The 25,656-nt window shown below is 41.1% G+C and overlaps 1 protein-coding gene across 3 annotated transcripts in view; it reads left to right on the top strand.

Moving 5' to 3' along the window:
- FAM81A (family with sequence similarity 81 member A) overlaps nt 1-25,656 on the top strand; it is a 61,826-nt gene that overhangs the window by 22,231 nt on the left and 13,939 nt on the right. For 2 of the 3 annotated variants that reach the window (XM_008706036.2, XM_008706037.1), the window contains exons 3-7: nt 460-578; nt 14,961-15,090; nt 16,598-16,704; nt 23,020-23,155; nt 24,715-24,910. In XM_008706036.2, coding sequence (XP_008704258.1) covers nt 460-578; nt 14,961-15,090; nt 16,598-16,704; nt 23,020-23,155; nt 24,715-24,910 — 688 coding nt within the window. The remainder of the gene's footprint in view (nt 1-459; nt 579-14,960; nt 15,091-16,597; nt 16,705-23,019; nt 23,156-24,714; nt 24,911-25,656) is intronic. The other variant, XM_008706039.2, reaches the window with a different exon arrangement.

Genomic DNA, 25,656 nt, shown 5'->3' with positions numbered 1-25,656 from the left:
ACAACTACTGCCCATCCCCGTCCCTGCTTGCTCTTGATTTATTGCTTCCTGATGGATTTAGGGAGTCTTCCTTTAAAGCAATGACTTTTGAAAAACAGCCTGGGGTGGTAGAAAGAGCTCTGAACTGTGTAGCAAATGTCCAGGGTCCTAGTCCTAGTCTGGGCTTTGCCCCGTCCTTCAGGAGCAGGGGGCAGGTTGGGGGGGGGGGGCCTCCACCAAGTCACGTGACATCCAAGTCTCAGGGTTTTTAGTGGCAGATTAAGGGACTGGGTCTGGGTGAGATCTCTGAGGTCTCTCTAAGCCCCTGGTTCTCTGAACACATGGATATCGGGTGCCTGTTAAAAAGGAGCCTCTTATGAATGGAATTAGATGTTCTTATTTTTGCCAAAGTATAAAATGCTTTTGTGACAGCAAGTACATTCTCAGATGACCCTCTTGGTGGTTTTTTGTGTTGCCCAGGTCCTCCAGGAGCAGATCCGGGCCCGGGACAACATCAGCTACGGAACGAATTCTGCCTTAAAGACTCTGGAGATGCGTCAGCTCTCCGGTTTGGGGGACCTTCGGGGAAGAGTGGCAAGGTAGGTGGTTGGATGTGTGCGACTGTATCTATCAAAAGCTGTTTTTCATCAACTCCATTTCACAAAGTATCTATTCACAAAGCCCCAAAGCAAATTCTTCACATTCTGCTAGTACATCCCCTCCTTTGCCCGTGAAATCTAAGGTAGAAGTCACACCTGATCATGAGCATGCCGGGATTTCTTATGTTGTGTTCGGCGAAGGAAATGTTGGGAGAGCGCAGTCAACCCGTCTAATCTGGCAGGGAAATACTATGCTTATTGACTCCAAGAAGACAAAGTTGAGACTTATATTTTGTGTGTCTCTTTTAAAATTTTCATTTTCTTTGTAATTTGTTTTTATTGTATTTTCTGAAAATATTGGTCTGTGATAGATTGGAGACTTAGAAAAAAGATCTTTGACCTCAGATGGTAACAAAGGTGCTGCTCCAGCCGCTTACTACTGAAAGCGTGCTCTGTGGACCAGCAGCATTGGAGTGACCCAGGAACTTGCAGGAAACGCACGAGCTCTGAAATATTTATGGGCCTCTTCTGCCCTCTGCTGCTGTTAAGAGTCAAGTACAAGTCTACGCGGGAGCTGTGGCGCCAATGAGCAACTGGAATCAGGCTGAGGTGAAAATGAGCGTGGTCTGTGAAGGGTTGGATGGAAGAAAGAGCAGGACCCACAGGATCCAAAGCCTCTATGGAGCAGAGGAGCGTAGTGTTGGGGGTATTTGTGCAGACAGCACACGAAGGACCTTGAATGCTGGGCGTGTGTGTTTGGGGCTGGTGGATGAACATCAGTCTCCTGGCACAGGGCTCCATGGATTGAATGTAGGCCTAGTCGTGTGGTTTTCTCTTCTCATCTGGGTCAGCTCCTGTCTTCTTAGTATGACCCTTGGTGATGAACCCCCCGGTGACCTTATCTCTCTCACCTCCAGCACTGTACTTTTCAGCAGTGATCAGCTGTTTGTTATTCCCTGAATGGGCTGTGCTCTCCTATCTGTGAACTTTGCACATTGTTCTTACACTCAGCATGCCTTTTCCCCCTTTTTTCTAACTTCTGGTCAGCCTTTCAAGTTCAGCTCAAATGTTGCCTCCTCCAGGAAGTCTTCCCTGATAACCCACTCTCCTGAGCTCCCCTGGCATTCTGTTCTATCGAATCTCTCTGTTTTCTTCACTTAGGGGCAGAGTACCATATCTTTTATTTTTGTAACGTGTGTGCTTAGAACAGTCTCTGGAAAACAGTAGATAATAAATGTTTGTTGGGATGAATTAACGATCTAGAAAACCACCATAACAGGACTGAAAAACTTGAATCCTTTTTGTGGAGGTTGGCTTAAAAGCAACCCCATTTTTCAGTACCTCCCAGAAGAGTGAGGGGTTAGAAGGGCTTCAGAGCTACAGGGCAGAGCAGGGACTTCTGGGAAACTTTGAGCATCTGCCTGTGCACTTTAGTTGCAGATGAAGATTAAGTGGTGCAAAATATGGACGAGGCCTGCACAGGGCATGGTGTGGAGTGAACACAGAACGCGAGGGAACATTTATGACCACAAGGCAGGCCGTGAAAATAGCCTCGTGAAGCTGGTTCCAATTACAAGATGGAGAGATGACCTTGAAACACTTTCAGGAATTTTACATTTTTCCCGTGCGGTTTCTTACTAACAGGTTCCTTCTCTGTAACAGACACTTTACTCTGAAACAATCACAAACATTTGTTGTGAGCACCCCCTGTTTTTGCTTTGTTCTGTGTTTCTACTAGCCTTTCCCCTGGAATGCTGATGAGACTGATTGTTGAAATCAACTTATGTGAAAAAAATTCGTTGGGGAAGTTTTGGCTTTCTTGCATTGAATTGGAAGAGCATAAACTTTTTTTTTTTTAAGATTTTTTGTTTATTTATTTGAGAGAGAGAGCACATGGGGGGAGAGAGAGAGAGAGGGAGAGAATGAGAGAGCACAAGCAGGGGGAGCAGCAGAGAGAGAGAGAGGGAGAGGCAGGTTCCCTGTAAGCAGGGAGCCCGATGCAGGGCTTGATCCCAGGACCCTGGGATCATGACCTGGGCCGAAGGCAGACGCTTAATGGCTGAGCCAGCCAGGCGCCCCTAAACTTTTCTTTTTAAGATTTATTTATTCATTTGAGAGAGAGAGAGAGAGAGAGCATGTGCAAGCAGGGGAGGGACAGAGGGAGAAGGAGAGAGAATCTTAAGCAGACTCTGTGCTGAGCACAGAGCCTGACGCAGGGCCTGGCACAGGGCTTCATCTGACGACCCTGAGATCACGACCAGAGCCAAAGCCGAGCGTCGGAATGCTCAGCCGGCAGTGCCGCCCCAGCACTCCAGAGATGTGAACTTTTTAAGTGATGGTCTTAAGTCGCTAGGCTGCTGTATTGTTGAGGGTTTATTTAGCGCTTATGGATCTGCTGGTGAAGCGACTGATAGGAAGCGGGCCCTGCGGCTTCCCCTGGGATTCCGCATGGACGGGAGAGACACCCTTGCCCCACTAACGGTGGCGCCCTGAACAGGGCTGTCTCAGAGGTTTCCCATCCCCCCCTAAAGTGGAGCTCAGGGAGTTCGGCTTTGCCATTCCTACCGGAACAGTGGCGGTTACCTGGCCTGCTTCTTCATTTTCCAATGCTCAGCAGCCACTTCCAGTTTCTTCTGCAGCGTCTGTTTGCACGGCGTCAGAGCCTTAGAGCAGAGGCACAAGGTCCCTCAAGGGCAGCAAGTCCAGATGTACAGGAAAAAGTAGGTAAATTGGACATCATCAGATTTAAAGTCTTTGGCTTTTATAAATAATGCTGCCACGAACATTCATATACAAGTTTCTGTGTGGCCATATGTTTTCATTTCTCTTGGATATATATACCTAGGAGTATAATTATTGTATAATGTGGTGACTCTATATTTAACCTTCTTTTTTTTAATAGATTTTATTTATTTGAGAGACAGACAGAGATGTAAGAGAGAGCACGAGTGGGGGGTGGGTGGGGAGAGGGGGAAGCAGGCTCCGTGCTGAGCAGAGACCCCCCAACGTGGGACTCGATCCCAGGACCCTGGGACCGTGACTTGAGCCGAAGGCAGACGCTTAACTGACTGAGCCACCCAGGTGCCCCTGTATTTAACTTTTTGAGGAACAGAACAGCCAGACTGTTTTCCGAAGTGGCTGCACCATTCTATGGTGCCGGCAGCCCTATGTGATGGCTCTGATCTCGCCCCTTCCTCACCAACACTTGTCTCTTTGATTAGAGCCAACCTTGTCGGTAGGAAGTAGCGTCTTGTGGTTTTGATTTGCGTTTCCGTAGTGACTAATGGCGCTGAACATCATTCAGCGTGCTTATTGCTCATTCGTACGCCTTCCTTGGAGAACTATTGATTCAGATCCTTTGCCCATTTTTAAGTGGATTGATTGTCTTTTTGTTACTGAGCAGTAGGAGTTCTTTATATATTCTAGATTTGGTTCTCTTATCAGACATCTGAGCTGAAAAAGTTTTCCCCCTTTCTAAAAGTTTTCTCTTCATTTTCTTGATGGGGTCCATTTGGTCCTTTTAAAAAATTATTTCTGTCTCTTTGTTGATATCCTCTCTTTGATGAGACACTGTCATTATACCTTCCTTTACTTCTTAAAGCACGTTTTTTCTATTTCTTTGATCATCCTGCATTTATAAGGGCTGCCGTGAAGTCTGTGTCATTTAAATCTGACACCCGTTCCTTCTCACTGGCAGTTTCTTTTCCTGCTTTTATTCTGTGTTCAGTTCACATTTCCTGGTGATTTTGTGTGTCTCATAATTTTTATTAAAAACTAGACATTTTAGGGGTGCCTGGGTGGCTCAGTCATTAAGCGTCTGCCTTCGGCTCAGGGTGTGATCCCAGAGTCCTGGGATCGAGCCCCGCATCAGGCTCCCTGCTCTTCTGGGAGCCTGCTTCTTCCTCTCTCACTCCCCCCGCCTGTGTTCCCTCTCTCGCTGGCTGTCTCTCTGTCAAATAAACAAATAAATAATCTTTTTAAAATATAATTTTTTTAAAAAACCTGGACATTTTAGGTAATATATCATAGCAATCCTGGATACTGACAGCCCTTACCCCCTGTTTGCTTTTGTTGTTGTTTGTTTGTTTAGTGACTTGCCTGGGTTAATTTAGTGGTGTCTGTTTCCCCTGCAATATAAAGTGTCCTGTGCTCAGTCACCCTGGGAAGACAGTGGTTTTAGCAAGACTGTCTTTGACTATCTCTTTCCCTGATCTTTTATTAAGCTGGTGGCCTCTGCAGGTATCACACCCAGATCTTAGGCTTCATTAATTGCTGTTAAATTGTTCTATTGGTTTTGGGTTTTTTTTTTTTTGAGATTTATTTATTTATTTATTGGGGTGGGGAGGGACAGAGGGAGAGGTAGAGAGAATCTCAATCAGTCTCTGTGCTGAGCGTGGAGCCTGATGCGGGGCTCAATTTCATGACCATGAGATCATGACCTGAGCTGAAACCAAGAGTCGGACACTTAACCGACTGTGCCACCCAGGCGCCCCTCTGTTGTTTTTGACAATACCCTGTGACATAAATTGCTCTACTATCTGATTCAATTCAATTATTGCTTGCCTTTAAGGGCTTAATTATGTATATAAACAGGAATTATTCTGTATATAGGTGATTATAATATGGTATATGAACAGCTTAATGTCACTGCCTTTGGTGTGCTATGCCACCATGTCACAAACTATAAGAGACGTTCTGCTTAAGCATGTTGCCTGGTCAGGTCTGTTGCTCGACCTTTGGGACTCCGTTGCTGGACTTCTGACCATGTCCCCACCATTGATCTGATAACCTGGAGCTTCCACACGATGGCCACAACCAAGAGCTGCACCTGGGAGATAGCTATCTAAAGACCTGAAAAGGGAAATTTTGGAATGACTACATTATTACTTCACCTATAATGTAACATTGGGATAAAATAGGGCAACCGGCCAGATTCATTGTGAATTCTTGTTTCACTAAAGCTGTTGAGCCATGAACACAGCTGTATTTAGAACCCTCGGGCTGTCTTTCATGAGTGTTCTTTTTTTTTTGAAAAGACAAGAATGATGCCTTCAATTCAATATTAGCTAAGATAGCTATACAGCTTCCCCCTTTTTTCTTATTTATCTATTTATTTATTTTGAAATAATTTGAAACCTACAGAAGATTTCCAAGATTCACAAGTGTTAACATTTTGTTCCATTTACTCTATTCTTTCATATGCAAGTTATTTTTCCTGAAATATTTAAGAGAAAGGATAACTTTGTTTTTAACATAAGAAAACCAGAGTTGATTCCATTGTGTGTGTTTTCCGATGGCAGGCTTTGCTATCCTACCCTGCACTCCCCCCCCCACCCCCACATCGGTTTGTCCCCTTATTTATAAAGGTATAGAAGTGAAATGTGCTGGTAATAAACAGTCAGAAACACTATGAAATATATAATGTAAACAATGAAAGCTCACCAGCCCCTTGCTCTGTTTTACTCCTTACAGGTAACTAATGTTAGCAGCTTGCTGTCTATTCTTTTAGACTTTTCTCATACATAGTTATAAGATAATAATTTATCATCATAGTAATATGACAATTTGCAGCATAACAATTACCTAACAGTGTGATTTTAATTTTACAAAGTATTATATATATTATTCTGCAACTTCAGTGCCCCGCATTGCAATATATTGAGGGCTTTCTTCGAGTACACACGGATCTAGCACGCTGCTTACCTGGGTACGGCGTGTCCTGCTACCTGGGGGTGCCATAATTTAATGTATGTAACTAGTCCTTGGTGTTAATGGAAATTTATGGTGTAGTATTTGTGTTTCCAAATGAGAAATAATATTGAAGCCAAGCTATAGGTAGTGAAAACCAGTGAGCCATGAGTGTCAGGATCATTTTGAGACCTTTCTGAATGCCTTTTTCAACCTTAGTCTGTCCCTCAAACAGATTTGTGAAGATAATGAAACTGGTCTAATGTAGTCACATCTGACAGTTTCTAACTGGTATGCTGTGTTTGGATTGGAAAAGAAAGCCTTTCAATAATATTTTTTTATTTTATTGTATGTTCAAACCTCAGATGGCTCCAAATAGGATTTAAATAATATTTTGCTAAAATATTATGAACTCAAAAAAGAAGGGTCTGTATTTGGTGTTGTTTTTTAACCATCATTTGTGAAATGGGGATGATTTGTGAAGACAAAATGAAGTAATATGTATCAAGGATCTTGCACAGTGTGTGCTACATAATAAATATTCTTTATGTTCATCCATTCACAAATATTTATTGAGCCCCTACTACATGCAAAGCAATGTATTGGGCACTAGGGTTTTTGTGGTGAAAGGGCAGGTATCATCCCTCTTGCTTGCAGTTTATATTCTACCTAGTAGGGGAGACAGACATGAAACTTAGTGTAAAACAATTATTTAATTTCACTTATGATTTGAATAATTTATTTGTAGATGTTTGGAGTTTTCCATAGAAATCATATAATTTCTAAATAATGACAATTTTATTTCTTCTTTTCTGATCCTTGTGTCCTTAATCTCTTTTTCTTGGCATTTTGCAATGGCTAAACCTTCCAATACAGTGTTAAGTAGATGTTGTGACTGGGGGCTTCTTTCTCTTGGTTTTTACTTTAATGGAATTCTTCCAGTGGTTTTCCATTTGAATGATAATTGCTCTAGTTTTTTTTTTTTTTTAAAGGTTTACTTAATTTAAAGAGAGAGAGAGATGCACGAGCAGGGGGGAGAGGCAGAGGGAGAGGGAGAATCCCAAGCAGACTCCATGCTGAATATAGACCCTGACATGGAGCTCGATCCCAGGACCCTGAGATCATGACCTGAACTGAAACCAAGAGTTCCTCACTCGCTGACTGAGCCACCCAGGCACCTCTGCTCTAGTTTTGTTGTTGTTGTTTTTTTTTAAATGTAGATTTATCAGATTAAGTAAGTTATCTTATATTCCTAATTCACTAAGAATTTGAATTTGTATTGGGTTTTCTCAAGTTTTCTCTGCATCCGTTCAAGTCAGATATCCTTCTCTTTTGATCTGTTAATGTGTACTTAGCAAGGTGGGTAGATTTATTAATATACAAAAGTCAGTTTCCTTACTATAAAACAATAGCAAATAACTAGGAAACATACTTAAAATAAAATGAGGGAATATATAATAACCAAGTAGAAATCTAACAAAAATTGTTCAAGACCTCTATGGGGAAAATTTTTAAAAATTTGATCAAGAAATAATAAGAAAACATAAGTAAATGGAGATAGATACTATATTAAAGGGTAGGAAATCATAATATTTTTAAAGATATCAGTTCTTTCAAATTCATTTTCAGAATCAATGACATCCCAGTTAGTATCCCAACAGACTGTTACATTGAACTTGAGAGGATGATCCTAATGTTTATATGTAAGAGTTAAGGGTCAAAAATATCCAGGAACTTCTGAAGATGACCAAGGAGGAGAGAATTGCCCTACCTGATAGCAAGATTTGTAATGAAACTATGTGCTCTTGGCTTAGGGTAGAGAAAGTGAATGATAGAATGGGATAGAGAATGCACAGATTGAACCACAGACGTGTGGGACTTTGATATGTGTCATAGATGGCATAGCAGATTAGTGGAGAAAAGAGCGGTTGCTCAATGAATGTAGCTGAAAAATATATTATCCATGTCAAAAAAGAGTAATTTTTTTCCTACCTCATACCAGGTACAAAATCAGTTCTGGATAGGTAAAGGGCTTAAATGCTAAAAATAAGACTTAAAAACTTTCAATAGAAAAATAAAGAAGAATATCTTGTAGACCTTTAGGTATGGGAGGATTTCTTCTTAACTTAAAAAGCATTGATGGATTTGATTATATTAAAATTTAAAACATTGCTCATCCAAAGACCCTTTATAGACGAATAGGAGATGTTACAAATTGTGCAAGGTATTGGCTGGTAAAGGGTTAGTGTTAAGAACATATAAAGACTTCATACAAATTAATAAGAATAACACAAACAACCCAATGTAACAATGGGTAAGAGAAGTGAATGACATTTACCAAAGCAGAAACATATATGGTCAATAAACATGTGAAGAGATTTAACATTGGTGGTTGATGTGGAAAAGAAAATTCAAAAACACAACAAAATATGTTTTTTTTTCACCCAGTTGACTAGCATCTGAAACTCCTGAAAATGCCAAGCATTTAGAGAAGATGTAGCTTTTAAGAGCTCTTGTGCATTGCTAGTGGAAGTATGAATTAGTGGGGTCTGAAATTGAACGTTCCCATATCCATGATCCATCAGTTTCTGCCCAAGAGAAATTCTTGTACCCCGAGGGGTCCTGTTCACAACAGCATCATTCACAATAGCAAAACACTGAAATAACCCAAAGTGTCCACCAATGGGAGTATGGGCAAGTAAATTGTAACAAACAATAGAATGTTATTCTGTTGTCAAAATGAACGACCGTGGCATACAGCGATATAGATGGATCTTAGCACTATAATAAGTGGGAAGAATAAGTACCAAAATATTGCATATGACATAATGCCTTTTGTAAAAGTTAAATTCAACTAAAACATACATACACATACTTTCAAGAAATAACACATGCTATTTTATATAAATATATATGTACACACATCCATATTTACATACATATGTACTTACATACGGGTATGTCTGCAGTTAATTGTCTTGTTTAAAAATTCAATTTAATTTTAATTCCAGGATAGTTAACATACAGTGTTATATTAGTTTCAGGTGTACAATACAGAGATGCAGCACTTCCAAACATCACCCAGTGCTCATCACAAGTGCCTTCCTTCATCCCCATCACCTATTTTACCCACCACCACCCCACCTCCCTTCTGGGAACCATCGGTTTGTTCTCTATGGTTAAAAGTCTGTTTCTTGGCTTGTCGTTAATTATCTTAATAGGAAAACAAGGGAATGATGACACAAGATTCGAAATTCTTACTTTCATGGGAGCAGTTATTAAAAATAATTAACTGAATAAAGTGAGTCATGCATGGACCAATAATGAGAGGCTATTATGAAACAAGGAGTAAGAAATCCAAAATAATAACAATCATAAAAAGTTTTAATTACAAGAAGTTCAGTAAAAGAGATACGCGGGGCATTCTCCGAGTGTATAATTGGTGTGCCTGACCTCCGGGGGCTCTGGGAAGGCTTCCTTAAGGAAATGACTTGTGTGCTTAGCTCTGAGGGATGAATAGTAACTAACCAAGTGAAGAGGTCAGGGAAGAACAGTCCAGACAGAGAACAGCATGGGTCAAGGCCTTGAAGTGGGAAGGAGTGAGGTAAGTTCAAAGCCCTGGAATATAATCAGGGTGGCCAGATGAAGAGGGGAAAAGGGACAGAGATGTGTGAGATGATGCTGGAAGTTAGAGGGTAGGGAGCAACCCTGTTGGATCATTTTAAAGGATTTTGGTCTATATTCTAAAATAGTAGCAAGTTAAACAGCAGGTATTTATACAGATCCAGAATTGTATTTAGTTTGCCTTTTTTTCCCCCCTCACAGCTTTGTTTCTTTGGGGTTAATACCCAAAATACTTTTACTTACCCCACTTTGTATTCACTGAACACTAGATTGAAAGGCACAGAGAAATGTATTTATGTTTGAAGATTTGGGGTATATCCTGCCATGTTGCCCTATAGAAAGCTTGTAAAACTTATTTTTCCACTAGTAGTATGTGATATACCTTGATTCTACAAACTTTCTCCAACACGGGGCATTTACATTCCAAAAAGATTTCCAATACAGAAGGAACAATGGCATATTATTGCTTAATTGTGTATATTGTACTACGGATATTGAAAAAATTTAAAAGCATATATGCAGTTTTGTCAGATTGTTTAAAATATTTTTTAGAAATATTTTAAGTATTTAAGTCAATACTTACAAAAATAATTTGTCCAGTTAATTTTTTTTCTTTTACTTCCAAAAAGGATTATAGCATTTTAACAAAATGAGTTAAACAAGTCGTTCAGCTTCAGGTCAATGCGAGTCAATACCGAGAAAAGACTTTTGAGGTTGGAATAATTGAGCTGGTAGCTAACTTTCTTCAGAGGCTACAATAAATTAAATTTACCAATAATCTTCTCAGTTTGTTCATGATTGTTTCTTGCACCCCATTCCTTTCTCTTGGTGCTCTTTTTTTTTTTTTTTAAGATTTTATTTTTAAGTAATCTCTATACCCAATATGGGGCTCAAATTTACAACCCGAAGATCAAGAGTCGCACGCTTCATCAACCGAGCCAACTAGGTGTTCCAGGGTACTCTCTTCTTTTTACTGAAGTCCATGATTTAGTGACTCTTTCAGTATGGGGTTTGTGGGCGATACATTTCTTAATCTTTGCATATCTTAAACTATCGCTGTGTTTGTTTTGCGTTTATTCTTGGATGATATGTTATTTACCCTCAATCCTAAGAAGATGTCCCTCCATCTGCTGTCTTCTGATACCTACTGTGTGCTGTCAGCCTTTGGTAGATTACCTGTCTTTAGTCTCTGGTAGCTTTTAAGATTTTATCTGTATCATGGGTTATCAGAATTTCACTATGCCCTATTTAACTTTTACTTACGCCACTTTGTATTCACCGAACACTTGAAAACTCGTGTTTTTCTTCAGTTTTAGAAAACTGTCAGCACTCGTGCCTCAGATAGGCCATTCTTTCCATTTCCATCTTTGGGGACTTCTCAACTCCTCTTTCACTGATGTTAACATCTCTTTATTTGTCCTCCTTGCCTCTTAGCGTTTTTCCATGTTTTGAATCTCTGTCTTTGCTGTGTTCTGAGTGAGCTCCTTGCGACTGTCTTCTAACTCACTGACTCTATCTTCAGTCATGTCCAGTCTAGAGTTATTCAGGTCTGTGAAGACACTGTGGTTTACTTCTAGGATTTCTCATTTTTCTCTTATTCACTTGTTCTTCTTTCCTCTCTGCCTATTTTTATTTAATAATTTAGAGTTTTCTTGATAGATATTAATCTTTGATTTTTTTTTTTGGTATCTTAAACATATTTCTTTTAAACTCATTTGATCCAGGTATTTTGTTTGTTTTTTTGAGCTGTCCATAGCTGGTGGAGCCCCACTCAAGTCTCTGGTTTTGGTTACCCTGGTTCCTGTGTTCTGTCACAAGTGGAGGCAGTTCCTGCCCCTCTTGCCCTGTGGAAACTAAAACTTCTTACTTCTGTTGGTTTTCAGATATAGGAGCCTTTCAAGCTTACAGCACCAGCTGTAGGAAAACATACGCTTTGCTCCATCTTCTGCACCATCTGTCTGTTTCCTACTTTCTCCCATACTTTTTTTTTCCTCCCATTCTTTTTTGTCCTTTTGGATTTATACCTTTCTTATTCACTGTAGTCATCTCAATACGTTTTCAGGAGGGAGCCAAAATGAGGGCATGTGTTCAGTCCACCACGTTTACCCGACAAAACAGGTAGTAGTTTACTTTGCAACATTTCAGTACAAAATGATTAATAAATTGGTTAAATCTTGTAGCTTATTAGAAAGTCTAAGCACTGACATGCCCTCTAATCTTTATTCATGGCTTATAAACTATAGATCAATATTTAATTTTTTCAAACTTCTAGAGGGATATATATACTTTAACCCTTATCAATTAATACCCTGTTTTTGATAGTTGGTTGCAAATACTTTGTATGATTTAGTGAGTGAGATCCTTTTCAGTATCTAAGTCATTTAGGGAACAGTTTACAAACCTTGTTGAGGCCCCAGTGCAGATGCACAACTTAAAGAATACATTCCCAGTGCGTTTAGGAAGATTGAAGACTGCTGATTCACTGACTGTGAGCGGTCACAGGTTTGTTCTTCAATCTGTGTGTTTATAATGACTTGTCAGCAAGTTCCCAATCTTCTGAGCTTATTTGTCTGAGTCAGGGGATAATGAACAAGAACAGAAGGTCAGATAAGATCTCCATCAATAACAGAAAAAATATACATGTAAGCTGAACGACATTATCATGGTAGTGGCATGGGAATCTTTTTTTTAAATTTCTACATTGCATGGTATGTGTAACCAAAGAGAAAATTTCGCATTATGTCCTCATTTGATATAAGTAGCATGTGACACAGAGTGCTCATTCTACAAATACTTATTGACTGGATGAGTGAATTATGAATTGGGGTTCCAACTCTAGCCTCTCTACTTCTGCTTTATATTGTCTTGAACCTGACCTCACTTTCGTGACAGTGACTCTACCCACATTTCTCTAGCTCTGGGTTCCTTGTGCTCATTTCTGCTTCATGGGGAGCCCAGGGAAAGATGGTAGGCTAGTGCATATTCCATGAAATTGTAACGCATTCTTTGTACATGGGTGTTGATTGAAATATTTTCATTGTATAATTTTCTTTTTCTTTTTTCTTTTTTTGGATTTTATTTATTCATTTGAGAGAGAGAGAGCACAAGCAGGGGTAGTGGCAGGCAGAGGGAGAAGCAGACTCCCCGCTGAGCAAGGAGCCCTATGTGGGGCTGGATCCCAGGACGCTGGGATCATGACCTGAGCCAAAGGCAGACACTTAACCGACTGAGCCACCCAGGAGCCCCTGTATAATTGTTTTTCTGATCATAAAATCATATATACTTATCATAGTAAAGTTGTACAATTTAGAAAAGAATGAAAATTTAAAAAAGAAATCACACATGATCCAGAGGTAGTTGGTTAATATTCTGTTTGCTTCCTTGTAAAATTTTAATGACTATGTATGCATCAAGGTTCGGTCAAGAAAACAGAAACCACTCTAAGTATTTTAGCAGAAAGGGGTTTAATCCAGGAAATTAGAGTTTGCAAAACCATTGGCAGATTTGGGCAAGCAACGTGCAGGAAACTGCTGTTGGCTCCCAGGAAGGTGGGATGTGCAAGAATCACAGAAAGGAACCATTGGTACTATTAGCTGTGCGTAACATGGAAGGAAGTGATTTGCAGGATTGTGCCTGGGGGTGGCCATAAACCTCACATGGGCAGTTTACCATGGGTCTGCATGCCCTGCCAGGGGAGCGTAAGTGCCTCTCACTGGCGGGATCTAATTTAGAACCTGGCTGGCAAGGTTGTTTGGGAAGTATGGTGTGTGGGCTTCTGCCCCTTTGATAGAGAGAGCATTCACAAGAAGCAAAAATGTTCTATCAGTTCTGAGCAATCCATTTATATAACCCTTTCCCCTTGTCACCAGTTCTCCAATGTCTTTCTTCTATGGCCCTCACCATTAGCCATGCCCATGAACATCTGGCCATGTTTTATTCTAGGCAAAATGAATCTGTAGATACATTGTTTGAACTTCTGCCAACTGTGAGGATTTCCCTTCCTTGATACCCTTGAGGGCCACTCCTGAGTGGGCTTTGAAGTGTCAGCAGTCTTCTTCTAGAAGGTGTCAACGTATTGGCACCTTCTGTCAACCAGGCCTGACTCTTCCTCCTTTGGTCCACCTGGTCTTCAGGAACTCCTCAAGAGGCCAGATGTGTGAGTTGAAGGAAGGTTGGCAGTAGCAAGAGTATATGCCATAACGTCTGGGCTCATGCAATTTACTTATGCCTTTGGGACCTATTTAAGCCTGATGTCTCCGTATCCCTCCGCCTTGAAGATGGCGTGCTGCTCATATGCCCCCTTTATAGCTTGGTGCTCATGATGGACTGACCAGGTCGTATGGTTACTTAGTGTCCCATGCTTTGGCATGTAGTTTCTACCAGAGCCCAGGAGCAAGCCAACGGCTACTCCTCAGAGCAGGATGACTGGGTTGGAACTTTGCTCCGTATTCCCAGGGGGCTATTCTGTGACTCTCCTATTAGGGTTTGACAGCGGTCTCCCACACAGCTTCCCTGCCACAGATACTATGAGAGCCATCGGAGCTGCCAGGTTGTCAGGCCCAAGGAGCAGAGCAGCTTCACTGCAGCTGGGACCAGCTGCACAGCCTTCTGCTGCTCTGGACCCCACTCAAAGCAGACAGCCTCACAGGAGATGTGGTAAAAGGCTAGAAGTAGTACTTGCAGATGTGGTTCCCTCCAGGATCCAAACAAGACCCAAAGAACTTGAAAGGACGGAGGTGGTACCAAACAGTGACAGGTCACATCCTGCACACTGTATTAGCCTTTCGTCGCTGGGCTCTCACGGCACGTGCAGTTTCATACTCATGAGCATTGTAAAGCCTTTGCTACTTTGATGGTTTCATTCCCTACTCTTATTAAGCAAAATCCCTGTGGCTTAACTTACAAACCATAATGAGGGCAGCTCTCTATATTCCTGTGAACTTCTGAGTAAAAGAATGAGTCAGAGTACAGTTTCTTGGAGTGGGGTCATGCCTTTTCCAGTATGTCAAGAAGCTTCAGTGCTTGTTTTGAAACTTTAATAAGAGTTAGCTTTGTTGTTTGCCTGGACAGATGTGACGCCAGCATAGCCAGACTCTCTGCAGAGCACAAAACAACTTACGAGGGGCTCCAGCACTTGAACAAAGAACAGCAAGCTGCCAAACTTATCTTGGAAACAAAAATCAAAGATGCAGAGGGACAGGTATGGCCGATTTCAGGTAGCCTTTTAAAAGTAGGTAATTTGTTCTTAGTTAAGAATCACGCGGTGTTGAGAAACCAGCCCGGGCACCCAGAATGTGCATATCTTTTCCTTACTTCCTCCTCCCTCTGTCTCGCTGCGCCGGCGCTTCATGGGTACGGCAAGGAAAGCACTGAGAGTTTTGGGTACAGTCCTACTTTTCACGATTCTTTCCCCCTATTCCTGAAACAATGAGTATATTCCAGAAATTCTAAATTATAGCTCCAAACCCACTTCTTGCATAGGTAAGTGATCAGGCTTTCTTTTACACGCCACTTTTCGTTTTGGTTCAGGAAATAGTGGTTCGGGCCTCGTGGTGTGTGATACCTCATCACAGTCCTTTGTGGGAAAGGATTCATACAAAGCTAGGAGGTAGGCTGGCTGATGAATATTAGAGTATTTCACCTTGAAATCCACAGATCCATTTCATAAAGCGAAACCCTTGGCATTTCACTGTTTGTTTTTTGGCCACTTAAACATTTCCCTTTGCCATAAAGGGATCTGTCTTCTAGGATTTGCCCTACAGTATCTGCCCTGCCTGCTATTCTTCAGGTAAAGAGAGACCATTCCAGTAAAACGGATCTGGTCAATTTATTGGTTTCAAAGTACTTGTGTCCAAAATATATTCAATAAAGATCTAAACCTATTTACGTGAAAAACACAGATATTATAAAGCCATGAAAATAAAAACCCCACAGCAAAACAACAAGTCCAATAATTTTTTTCAAAGAATGAGTGAGGACAGAATTATCACATCAGGAAATAAATGCTTAGGAAATATTATGCTACCCAGTAGCCCAGCCAAGTAAAATATGTATAGAAATCCATAAAAAGAGACATACTTTTCCTTTGTTTTGTGTCTAATAAATATTTGTTCCGTGAATTTCTAAGTAAGGAACATTGACCATCATAACTTCTGCAGCAACTAAATGCATTTCATTTAGGACTAGTTTTATATTAAACTTTAGTAGAAAGACAAGAGAAAGGGGTAGGTAGTGAAAAAAAGGAGTTGGAGGGATATAATTTACAAAATCTGTTTTTCTGGGGATTTGACTTGATATGGAGGTAAATCTGGGAACTTCGTGGCATTTATAAGTGATAAGAGGTCTGTTCTCTATGACTGGCAGCCACATTCGTGGTAAAAATTCCAAGGTAAACAAAACGAAACCCTGTGTTTTGTGCCAGCAGGTGGACATAGTGGTTCTGGGGAGGAAGTAGGCTTGCTGATCAGAGAACTATAAAGTTAAGGACTCAGAGCCTAATGAATATTTTGGCAGTGCTCCTGGTCCTGACTTTTGATGAGTGTGTCTGATAGGATTTGGAAGTGGAAAGACAAGGTGAGCTCTGAAATGAATTGATTACATTTTATTGAACATTAATGTTATGGACTAGAATATGGCTTACTAAATGTTATCTGAGGCTACCTCTGAAAAGATTAGATCTGATATTACAAGCCAAGCTTCTTTCCCAGATTTCTCAGCTTTTGAACAGAGTGGACTTGTCGATATCAGAGCAAAGCACCAAACTGAAGATGTCTCACAGGGACAGTAACCACCAGCTTCAACTTTTGGATACGAAGTAAGTAGTCACCTTGCAGACCTTTTTTGGAGGGTTGAAGTTCTTGAGAAGCCTAATCCATAGTCCAGTTTTTTGCCTCTTCATTTTTATTTATTGCACAAAACAAAGAGAAAACAGTAATGGAAGTTAAGAGGGAGAATTTCCTTGTAGCGTATTGCCACTTCACGTTCCTTATGGGTTGTAGTAGTTGGTTTATAATCTGTCTGGTCATGCCGTAAATAGATGTTGAGCGCTGGCCTAGGTGCTGAGCATCCAGAAATTAAGAAAAATAGACTCTGTTCCTATCCTTGTGGAGCTTGTAGTCTAGGGAGAGGATGAGCATTCATCAAAACATGACTCGAGTGAGTATAAGCTGTATTATTACTATTGGTGACCATTGCTTTGAAGGAAAGGAACATGGTTGTGGTAGGCTGAATAATAGTCCCCCAAATATCACCACGTCCTAGTCCCTGTGAATATGTTACCTTATCTGGCAAAAAGGAACTTTGCAGATGTGATTAAGGATTTTAGGATGGGTAGATTACCCTGGGTTATCAGGGAGACCCCATGTAATCCCCAGAGTGTCTGTAAGAGGGAGGCAGGAGGGGCAGAGTCATGAGAGAAGAGCACGTGATGATGGAGGAAGAGATGGGAGTGATGCACTTTGGAGATGAGGAAGGGGCCACAAGCCACGAAACACAGGTGGCCACCAGCAGCTGAAAACGGCAAGGCAGTGATTCTCCCCTGAGAGCTTCCGGAAGGAACCACCCCTGCTCACACCTCGACTTTCGTCCAGTGAAACTGACTTTAGACCTCTGACCTCCAGAACTGTGAAAGAATAAGTCACCAAGTTTGTGGTAATTAGTCACCACAGCCACAGGAGAGTGAGTAACAGAGGCCTGGTTGTGGGGCCTCCTTCCTCAGGAGGCAATGCTTGAAGTAAGAATGAATGGAATTCACTAGGTAAAGAGGGAGGTAAAAACATTTGGGACGGAGGGGTGCAGCATCCAAGAAGCTGCAAGCTGGCCCACAGTGGCTGGAACAGAGAGGGAGGGAAGCGAGGGCTGGGGAGGAGGCAGGGCTGTGGCAGGGCCTCGTAGACCACATGCAGGGCTTTTGTCTCTTGCTTTCCTGAAATAAGGAGCCGCTGGAGGGTTTGAGGCAGGTGGGGTGAGAGAATAAAATTTGTATACTATTTTTAAATGGCCTTGGTGGCAATTGGAAAATGAATTGGGCCGAAGCAAAGATGACAACATCAGTTGGGGGCATTATTGCAGTAGTGTAGGTGGGAGGGCTGTGCACTGGGGTCACTGTGAGCTATCCAGTGGATACCCTATAATGGGTTATACTTTCCCATGTTGTTATATTGACGCTTTAAACTGTACTTGTCCACGATGAAACTCATCATCTGCCCTGTGCTCAGTGACAAAGACATCCATCTTTTCCTATCACGAATCTTCTTGAGCTTGGCATTTTCCTGCCAAAGCAGAGCCAGTAGTCACTATATATGTGTATGTGGTGTATATGTGTGTGTGTGTGTGTATGTGTGTATACATATATATGTATATATTTGACTTTATACATTTTTGAAAGATGATTTCAGTGTGGAACTGTGTTAGAGACTTGTGGAAATTTCAAATTAATCATTCTCCTGGTTTTTACATCTCATCGTACCATATTTAATGCTGTTGCAGGATTGTTGCTGAGTTAACAGGAATTCTTTTATGGAAAACATGTTTCTTTTCCTCTAATTGTCTGTATTTATATAATCGTTGAGTTATGTCACCACTTCTCATAGATCCTACAAGCTTGCCAAGTACAGAAAAATCTCTTCAATCCTCTTCCTCCCATTACAGAGGAAAAAAATAAACATTTTGTTATTTTTTCCTCTCTAAATTACTTCCTTAGGAGATATTACTAGTCAGCGACATGAATATCTTTATTTTCCTTCCTACAATTTAAAGTCTAGAAATTTAGACACAAAGGCTGTTCACAGGGGAGAGGGGATGAAGCATGGGGCCGAAGGTCAGACTGGGGACCCAAAAGGTGAACCCCTGGTTGGGTGAACTAGGGAAAAAGCCCATTCCACAAAGAGAGCCTAAGGAAACTCACCTGCCTAAATCTTGGCTCTGGGTAGAGGGATAAAAGACATTCCTTGAAAATTCAGGACCACAATACAGCCTTTATTTATTTATTTTATTTGTTTATTTTTACAATAAGCTCTACACCCAACAGGGCTTGAATTCACAACCCTGAGATCAAGAGTCATATGTTCTACTGACTGAGCCCGCCAGCTGCCCCCACAATACAGCCTTTATATTGATTTAGAGCTAGAATTCACATTACCCAAGCAGCTGGAAGAAAACCACAGTGGATAATTTAATCTCAGAATAATCCTTGGTGGTGGCCTGAGATTCATGGCGTAAGCAAATGCGGATACTCAGTCTTCAAGGCTCCCCACAAACAGATGAAGTTCTAAGGAACACAAGTGCATAATCGGAAATTGTAAAACAAAACAAGGAAAAAAGCCATGTAAGTGATAGAAGAAACAGGAAAAAGCGAATTCAGACATCTAAATACTGCATATATGGGAATTATTGGATAAAATAAGTGTATGTGTATGTACAGACATTTGTATGTGATGTAGTGTGAGTACACACACACACACACACACACACGTATTTTGAAAGTATGACTAAGGAACGAGAGATTATCAAAAATGATCAGCCAGAATTGAAAACAACCAAAAGAACTTCTAGAAAATATAATAATCAAAAATAAAAGCTGTAACCTCTGGCCCCTCCTGATTAGGGAGCCTGAATAGTGACCCCAGGCGGCCTTGGAGCCCACCCTACAATACTTCCCAGCTGCAGAGCCCAGTCTACAGCCCCGCCTAGCAAGTGGAGCCCAGACTACTCCTACTTACTTGTTGAGCACTGCCTGCAGCCTTGCTCAAGCAGGGAGCCCAGCCAATAACTCCTCCCCAAAACAGAACATAGACTGGGGCCCTACCTAACCATGAAGCCCAGACAGTGATTCTGCCTGATCACAGAACACATCCGCCAGCCCCACCCAACTGGTAGGTACAGCTGCTGGCCCCACCTGACCAGGGAGCCTGGCTAGTAACCTCCCTCAATAGTGTAGCACAGCCAGTAGCCTGCCCAGTTGTGGAGCATAGCCTGAGGCCCTGTCTGATCATGAAGCCAACTGAACTTGGAGTCTAGCCGGTAGCATAGCTTGGGATCCCACTGGATCAGGTGCAATTGTGGAGCTCAGCCTGCAGCGCTTAATCATGGATCCCAAACAGCAGGACTGCCCAGCCAGGGAACACAGTCTGAGACCTCAGCCAACCAGAGGTAATTGTCCAGTGCAGTTAGTGGCTCTGTTTGATCATGTAGCCTAGCCCAGCAGCCCCATCTGGCCAGGGAGCCCAGCCAACAGCCCTGCTTGAATGCAGAGCCCAGCTAGAGAACTGCTCCCATCTGACTGGGGAGCCCAGCCAGTGTTTCCCTCAACCCCATGACCTCAGAGCATAATCGGAAGCCCTGTCCAACTAGAAACCTAATAGACATATATAGAATTTTGCATCCAACAGGGGCAGAATACAAATTCTTCTTAAGTGTACATAGAATATTCTCTAGGATAGATCATACGTTAGGTCACAAAACAAGTCTTTTTTTTTTTTTTAAGGTTTTATTTATTTATTTGACAGAGAGAGAGCACAAGCAGGTGGAGTGGTAGGCGTAAGGAGAGGGAGAAGTAGGCTCTCCGCGGAGCAGGGAGCCCAACTCAGGGCTCGATCCCAAGACCCTGGGATCATGACCTGAGCCAAAAGCAGATGCTTAACCTGACTGATCCACCCAGGTGCCACTCACATAACAAGTCCTAATAAATTTAAGAAGATCAAAATCATATCAAGTACCTTTTCTGACCACAGCGGCATGAAAGTAGAAATCAGTAATAGGAGGAAAATTGGAAAATTCACAAATATGTGGAAATTAAACAACACACTCCTAATCAACAGATGGCTCAAAGAAAATCAAAAGGGAAATTTAGAAAATCTTGAAATAGATGAAAATGGAAACACAATGTACTGAAACTTATGGGATGTAGCCAAAGCAGTTTTATGAGGAAAGTTTGCAGTAATAAATGCCCACATTAAGAAAAAGGAAAGATCTTGAATAAACAATGTAAATTTATACCTCAAGGAACTAGAAAACAAAGAAAAAACTAAGTACAAAAATAGCAGAAGGAAGAAAATAATAAATATTAGGCCAAAAATAAATGAAGTAGAGCATAGAAAACAATAGGAAAACAATGGGAAAAATTAAACTAATTCTTGGGGTTTGTTTTTTTTTTTTTTTTTGAAAGATACACCACATTGACAAAACTTTAGGCAGACTAACCAAGAAAAAAAAGAAGACTCAAATAAATACAATTATAAATGAAAGAAGAGACATTATAACTGATACCACAGAAATACAAAGGATCATAAGAGATTACCATGAACAATCATATGTCAACAAATTGGATAACCGGAAGAAATGGATAAATTCCTGGAAACATTGAACCTATCAAGATGGAATCAGGAAGAGACAGAAAATCCGAACAGACCAATAACAAGTGAGGAGATTGAATCACTAATCAAAAACCTCCCAACAAAGAAAAGCCCAGGACCAGAGGGCTTCATGGATGAATACTACCAAAATTTAAAGCAGAGTTAATGTCAATCATTCTCAAACTCTTTCAAAAAATTAAAGAGGAGGAAACACTTCCAAACTCATTTTATAAATCCAGCATTACCCTGATACCAAAGATAGGCCAATATCCCTGTTGAACATAGATGTAAAAATTCTCAACAAAATGCATAGCAAACCAAATTCAACAGCAAATTAAAAGGATGACACACCATGATCAAGTGGGATTTATCCCTGGGAATGCAAGGATGGTTCAATATATGCAAATCAATAAATGTGATACAGCACATTAACAGAATGAAGGATAAAAAATCATATGATTATCTCAATAATGTGGGAAAAGCATTTGACAAAATTTGATATCCTTTTCATGATAAAGACTCCAACAAATTGGGTATAGGAAGAATGTATTTTGACATAACAAAGGTCACAAATGACAAGCCCACAGATAATATCAACTCAGCAGTGAAAAGCTGAATGCTTCTCCTCTAAAATGAGGAATAAGTCGGGGGTGCTCACTCTTCCCACTTCTGTTGAGCACAGTACTAGAGGTCCTAGCCAGGGCACTTAGGCAAGTAAAAGGAATTAAAGGCATACAAATCAGAAAAAGAGAAGTAAAATTATCCCTGTTTATAGATGGTGTGATCTTATAGAGAGAAACTCTAAAGACTACATCGAAACATTGTTAGCATAATGGATGCATTGAAGTCGTGGTGCTCTGAGGCAGTCTTCCTAGTCCGGCAGGGCTGCAGGCTGAGCTCCACAGCTGGGTGGGGCTGCGGGCTTGGCTTCTTGCCCAGGTAAGGCCCAGAAGCTTTTTATGGTAGCATGACCCAGGAAATTGTACCAGCCACTCTTCCATGAGTCCCATTGCCTGAGTTGGTCATATGGCCACACCTAGCTGCAAGAGAGGCTGGGGATGTAGTCTGTGGTCAGGCAGCCGTAGCCCCAGCTCACATCTGAGGATTTCTTAATAGGAAAGAAGAGGAAAATGGTGTCCATTTTATTATTAGTGTTATTATTTAAGTCATGTGTTCCTTCCTACTTTTATTCCATTTCATAATAAAATGAATACAAAAGTAATGACGGGAAGGTAGCAAGTGTGGAGTTTTTTTAAGGTATTTGGAAAGGGTGAGGACCAGAGGAATGGAGGGTGGGGTTTTTTTTTCTTTCAATTTTCTTTTTGGTTTGAATTCGGAAATATCATATGGGGCAAGAGCAATTTAGAGAATATTCGAGAGAAAGGCAGCCAGGCTCTAGTCCTGGGAGATAACAGGGAGAAAGAGAAGAGGCTGGAAGGGTGTTTTCTGAACCAAGAACACCGGGGAACCTGTGAAGGGACAAGATGAGCACTGGGCGTGGCTGTGTGTCACTGTGACGACTTCACTCCCACCCCATCAGCTCTTCACCAGTAGGAAGTATTATCAGGTGCTTGTCTGTTGTATCCTCCTTCCCTGCCCCGCACCCCTATCCCCAATTTAGTGCTAAGGGCAATTCTAAGGGAAGGTAAGCTTGTAATTTTGAGGGAGCCAAGGTTAACGCTGACATATTTATGAGAAATCTGATAGCCAGAGACTGAGACTGTGTGATGTAATTTTACAGTTGTTATACATCTAACTTGCTGATTTTCTTATTTTAGATTTAAAGGTACGATTGAGGAACTCAGTAATGAGATTTTATCTGCACGGAATTGGTTGCAACAGGAGCAAGAGCGGATAGAGAAAGAACTTTTACAGAAAATTGATCAGCTTTCCTTGGTTGTTAAGGAGAACAGTGTAGGTATTGATGTATAGCATAATATAGTAAAGTTATTGGGCGGGGCCTGCAATGTTTGCGAGTAATCCCTAGCAATTTAGCATTGACTGATTTAGCACCACATTATGCTGTTCAGTTATTTCCTGTCTTAGAATCCTTTCTTTCTCTGTGTTCATTATAAAGAGAGCACTTGAATTGGTTTTGGTTAACAAAGGCAAAGTAGAAAATGTTGGCACCTTCAGCTAAGATGAATTTAAGTCAAGACCTTCATGAACCAAATTGTCCACCTGCATTTCTAAATAAAACTAACTACAGGCTTCATCCTAGTGTGGGTGAATTTCATCATCTGGAAAACAGCATTGACTAGGTTTCTCCTGTTAGGCCCCTCCGTCACACTATAACCACAGGATGTCGAGTCACGGGGCAACATGTCAACAAAATCTACCCTTCTCGTCTCCATTTTCCTTCTCTTTTTACCCCGCTCTCCCAGAGAACGAAGGATTGCAGAACTGTCAGGAAAGCCTTGCATGTAGAATGTTCAAAACCAGTAGGCTCTGAAACTGGTATTTGGCAAGCAAATATTTTTTTTGGTTTGGTGATTTAGCCTGACCATCTTCCTCTCCCTTCTCTTTTCTTGCACTCCTTCCTCCTGTCGGACTTGGTGGAGCGGAAGCATCTGGTGCAGTCTGCCTCTCTGACTCTGCTGTCTCTCAGGGCTGAGACTGCATTGTCCAACATCAAGAGAGCTAGGTCATGCAATAGCCCACTTACCACTCAGTGTTTATAGTCTTGGCCTCCAAAGCTTACCCGTAGACACAGATTCCCATAAAAACCAGGCATGTTGGAAAGAAAAGAAAATATTTAATATTTCAAATATTTCTGTAAGTGTTCTCCTGTATATTATCAGATCTACTGATTGATTTACTTAGATTCATACTACATTTGTAGGCTTCTGTGTCTTTGGGTGACTATTTTTACATGTGGGTTGGTTAATAACTTAACAGTAAACCCCACGATAATAGTAGCTTTAATAAGATAGCATCTTATTTCTCCTTCACAGAAAAGCTGTTTGGGAGTAGGGAATGTAGGGCTGATGTGGTAGCTTATCAGTCCTCAGCAACCCACAATTCTTCTGGCTCAGCTCTCTGCAGTTCTAGAGAGTGACCCTTGTCCTCATAGTTCAGTATGACCACTAGTGCTCCAGCCATCATGTCTGAATTCCAGGAACAGAAGGAAGACAGAAGGGGTGAGGATAGGCCTCAGCTGCCTTTTAGCTTTTCCTGGAAACTGCCGTACACCCTTCTACTTACATCTCATTGGCCAGAACTTCATTTTTATGCCACACTAAACTCAGGAGACAGCAGAAAATGTAGTCTTAATTCTGGTTGAGCTTACACCCAGCTGAAATTCAGGGCTCTGTTAAGGAAACAGGAGAGAATGGATGTTTGAGCGAGCCAACAAACCACCTTTGCAATTCTGTTCCCTGCAGATTGTTGTTAAATGATACTATGACTGATACGGGTGCAGGACAGACTTTCCTTTTGGAATAACCTGGTGCAATTCTTCTCATGGATCTCAGGGAGCCAGCGAAAGGGACATGGAGAAGAAGCTCAGCCAGATGTCAGCCAGACTTGACAAAATAGAAGAGAGTCAGAAGAGGAACATGGAAGTGCAGAGAACAAAACAAGAAGAGGAGAAAGTGCATGGGCGCATCAACAAGCTGGAGTTACAAATGAATGAGGACATGAAGGAAATGAAAGCAGAAGTTGACGCTGGTAGGCCAAAAAGCAGAAGGCTCTCATGGGTTTTTTCTTTTCTTTTTAGTTGTTAATCTTTATTCCTTTTTTTAAATGTTTCTTATTTAAATTCAATTGATTAACATATAATGTATTATTACTTTCAGAGATAGAGGTCAGTGATTCATCAGTCTTACATAATACCCAGTGCTCATTACATCACAAGCCTCCTTAATGCCCATCACCCAGTTACCCCATCCCCCTACCCACTTCCCCTCCAGAAATTAGTTGTTAATCTTTATTCCTTTTTTTAAATGTTTCTTATTTAAATTCAATTGATTAACATATAATGTATTATTACTTTCAGAGATAGAGGTCAGTGATTCATCAGTCTTACATAATACCCAGTGCTCATTACATCACAAGCCTCCTTAATGCCCATCACCCAGTTACCCCATCCCCCTACCCACTTCCCCTCCAGAAATCCTCAGTTTGTTTCCTATGATTAAGAGTCTTTTATGGTTTTTCTCCCTTTCTGATTTCATCTTATTTTTTCCTCTTTCCCTATGTTCATCTGTTTAAGATCAGTGAGATCATATCAGTGAGATCCACATATCAGTGAGATCATATGATAATTGTCTTTCACCGATTGACTTATTTCACTTAGCATAATACCCTCTGGTTCCATCCATATTGTTGCAAATGGCAAGATTTCATTTTTTTGATGGCTGCATAATATTCCAGTGTGTGTGTGTGTGTGTGTGTGTGTGTGTGTGTGTGTGTGT

The sequence above is a fragment of the Ursus maritimus genome, unplaced genomic scaffold, assembly GCF_017311325.1.
Source record: "Ursus maritimus isolate PB19 unplaced genomic scaffold, ASM1731132v1 scaffold_35, whole genome shotgun sequence".
Taxonomy (NCBI): Eukaryota; Metazoa; Chordata; class Mammalia; order Carnivora; family Ursidae; genus Ursus; species Ursus maritimus.
The sequence above is the reverse complement of the archived record's forward strand: the minus strand, read 5'-3'. Positions and strand labels throughout refer to the sequence as shown.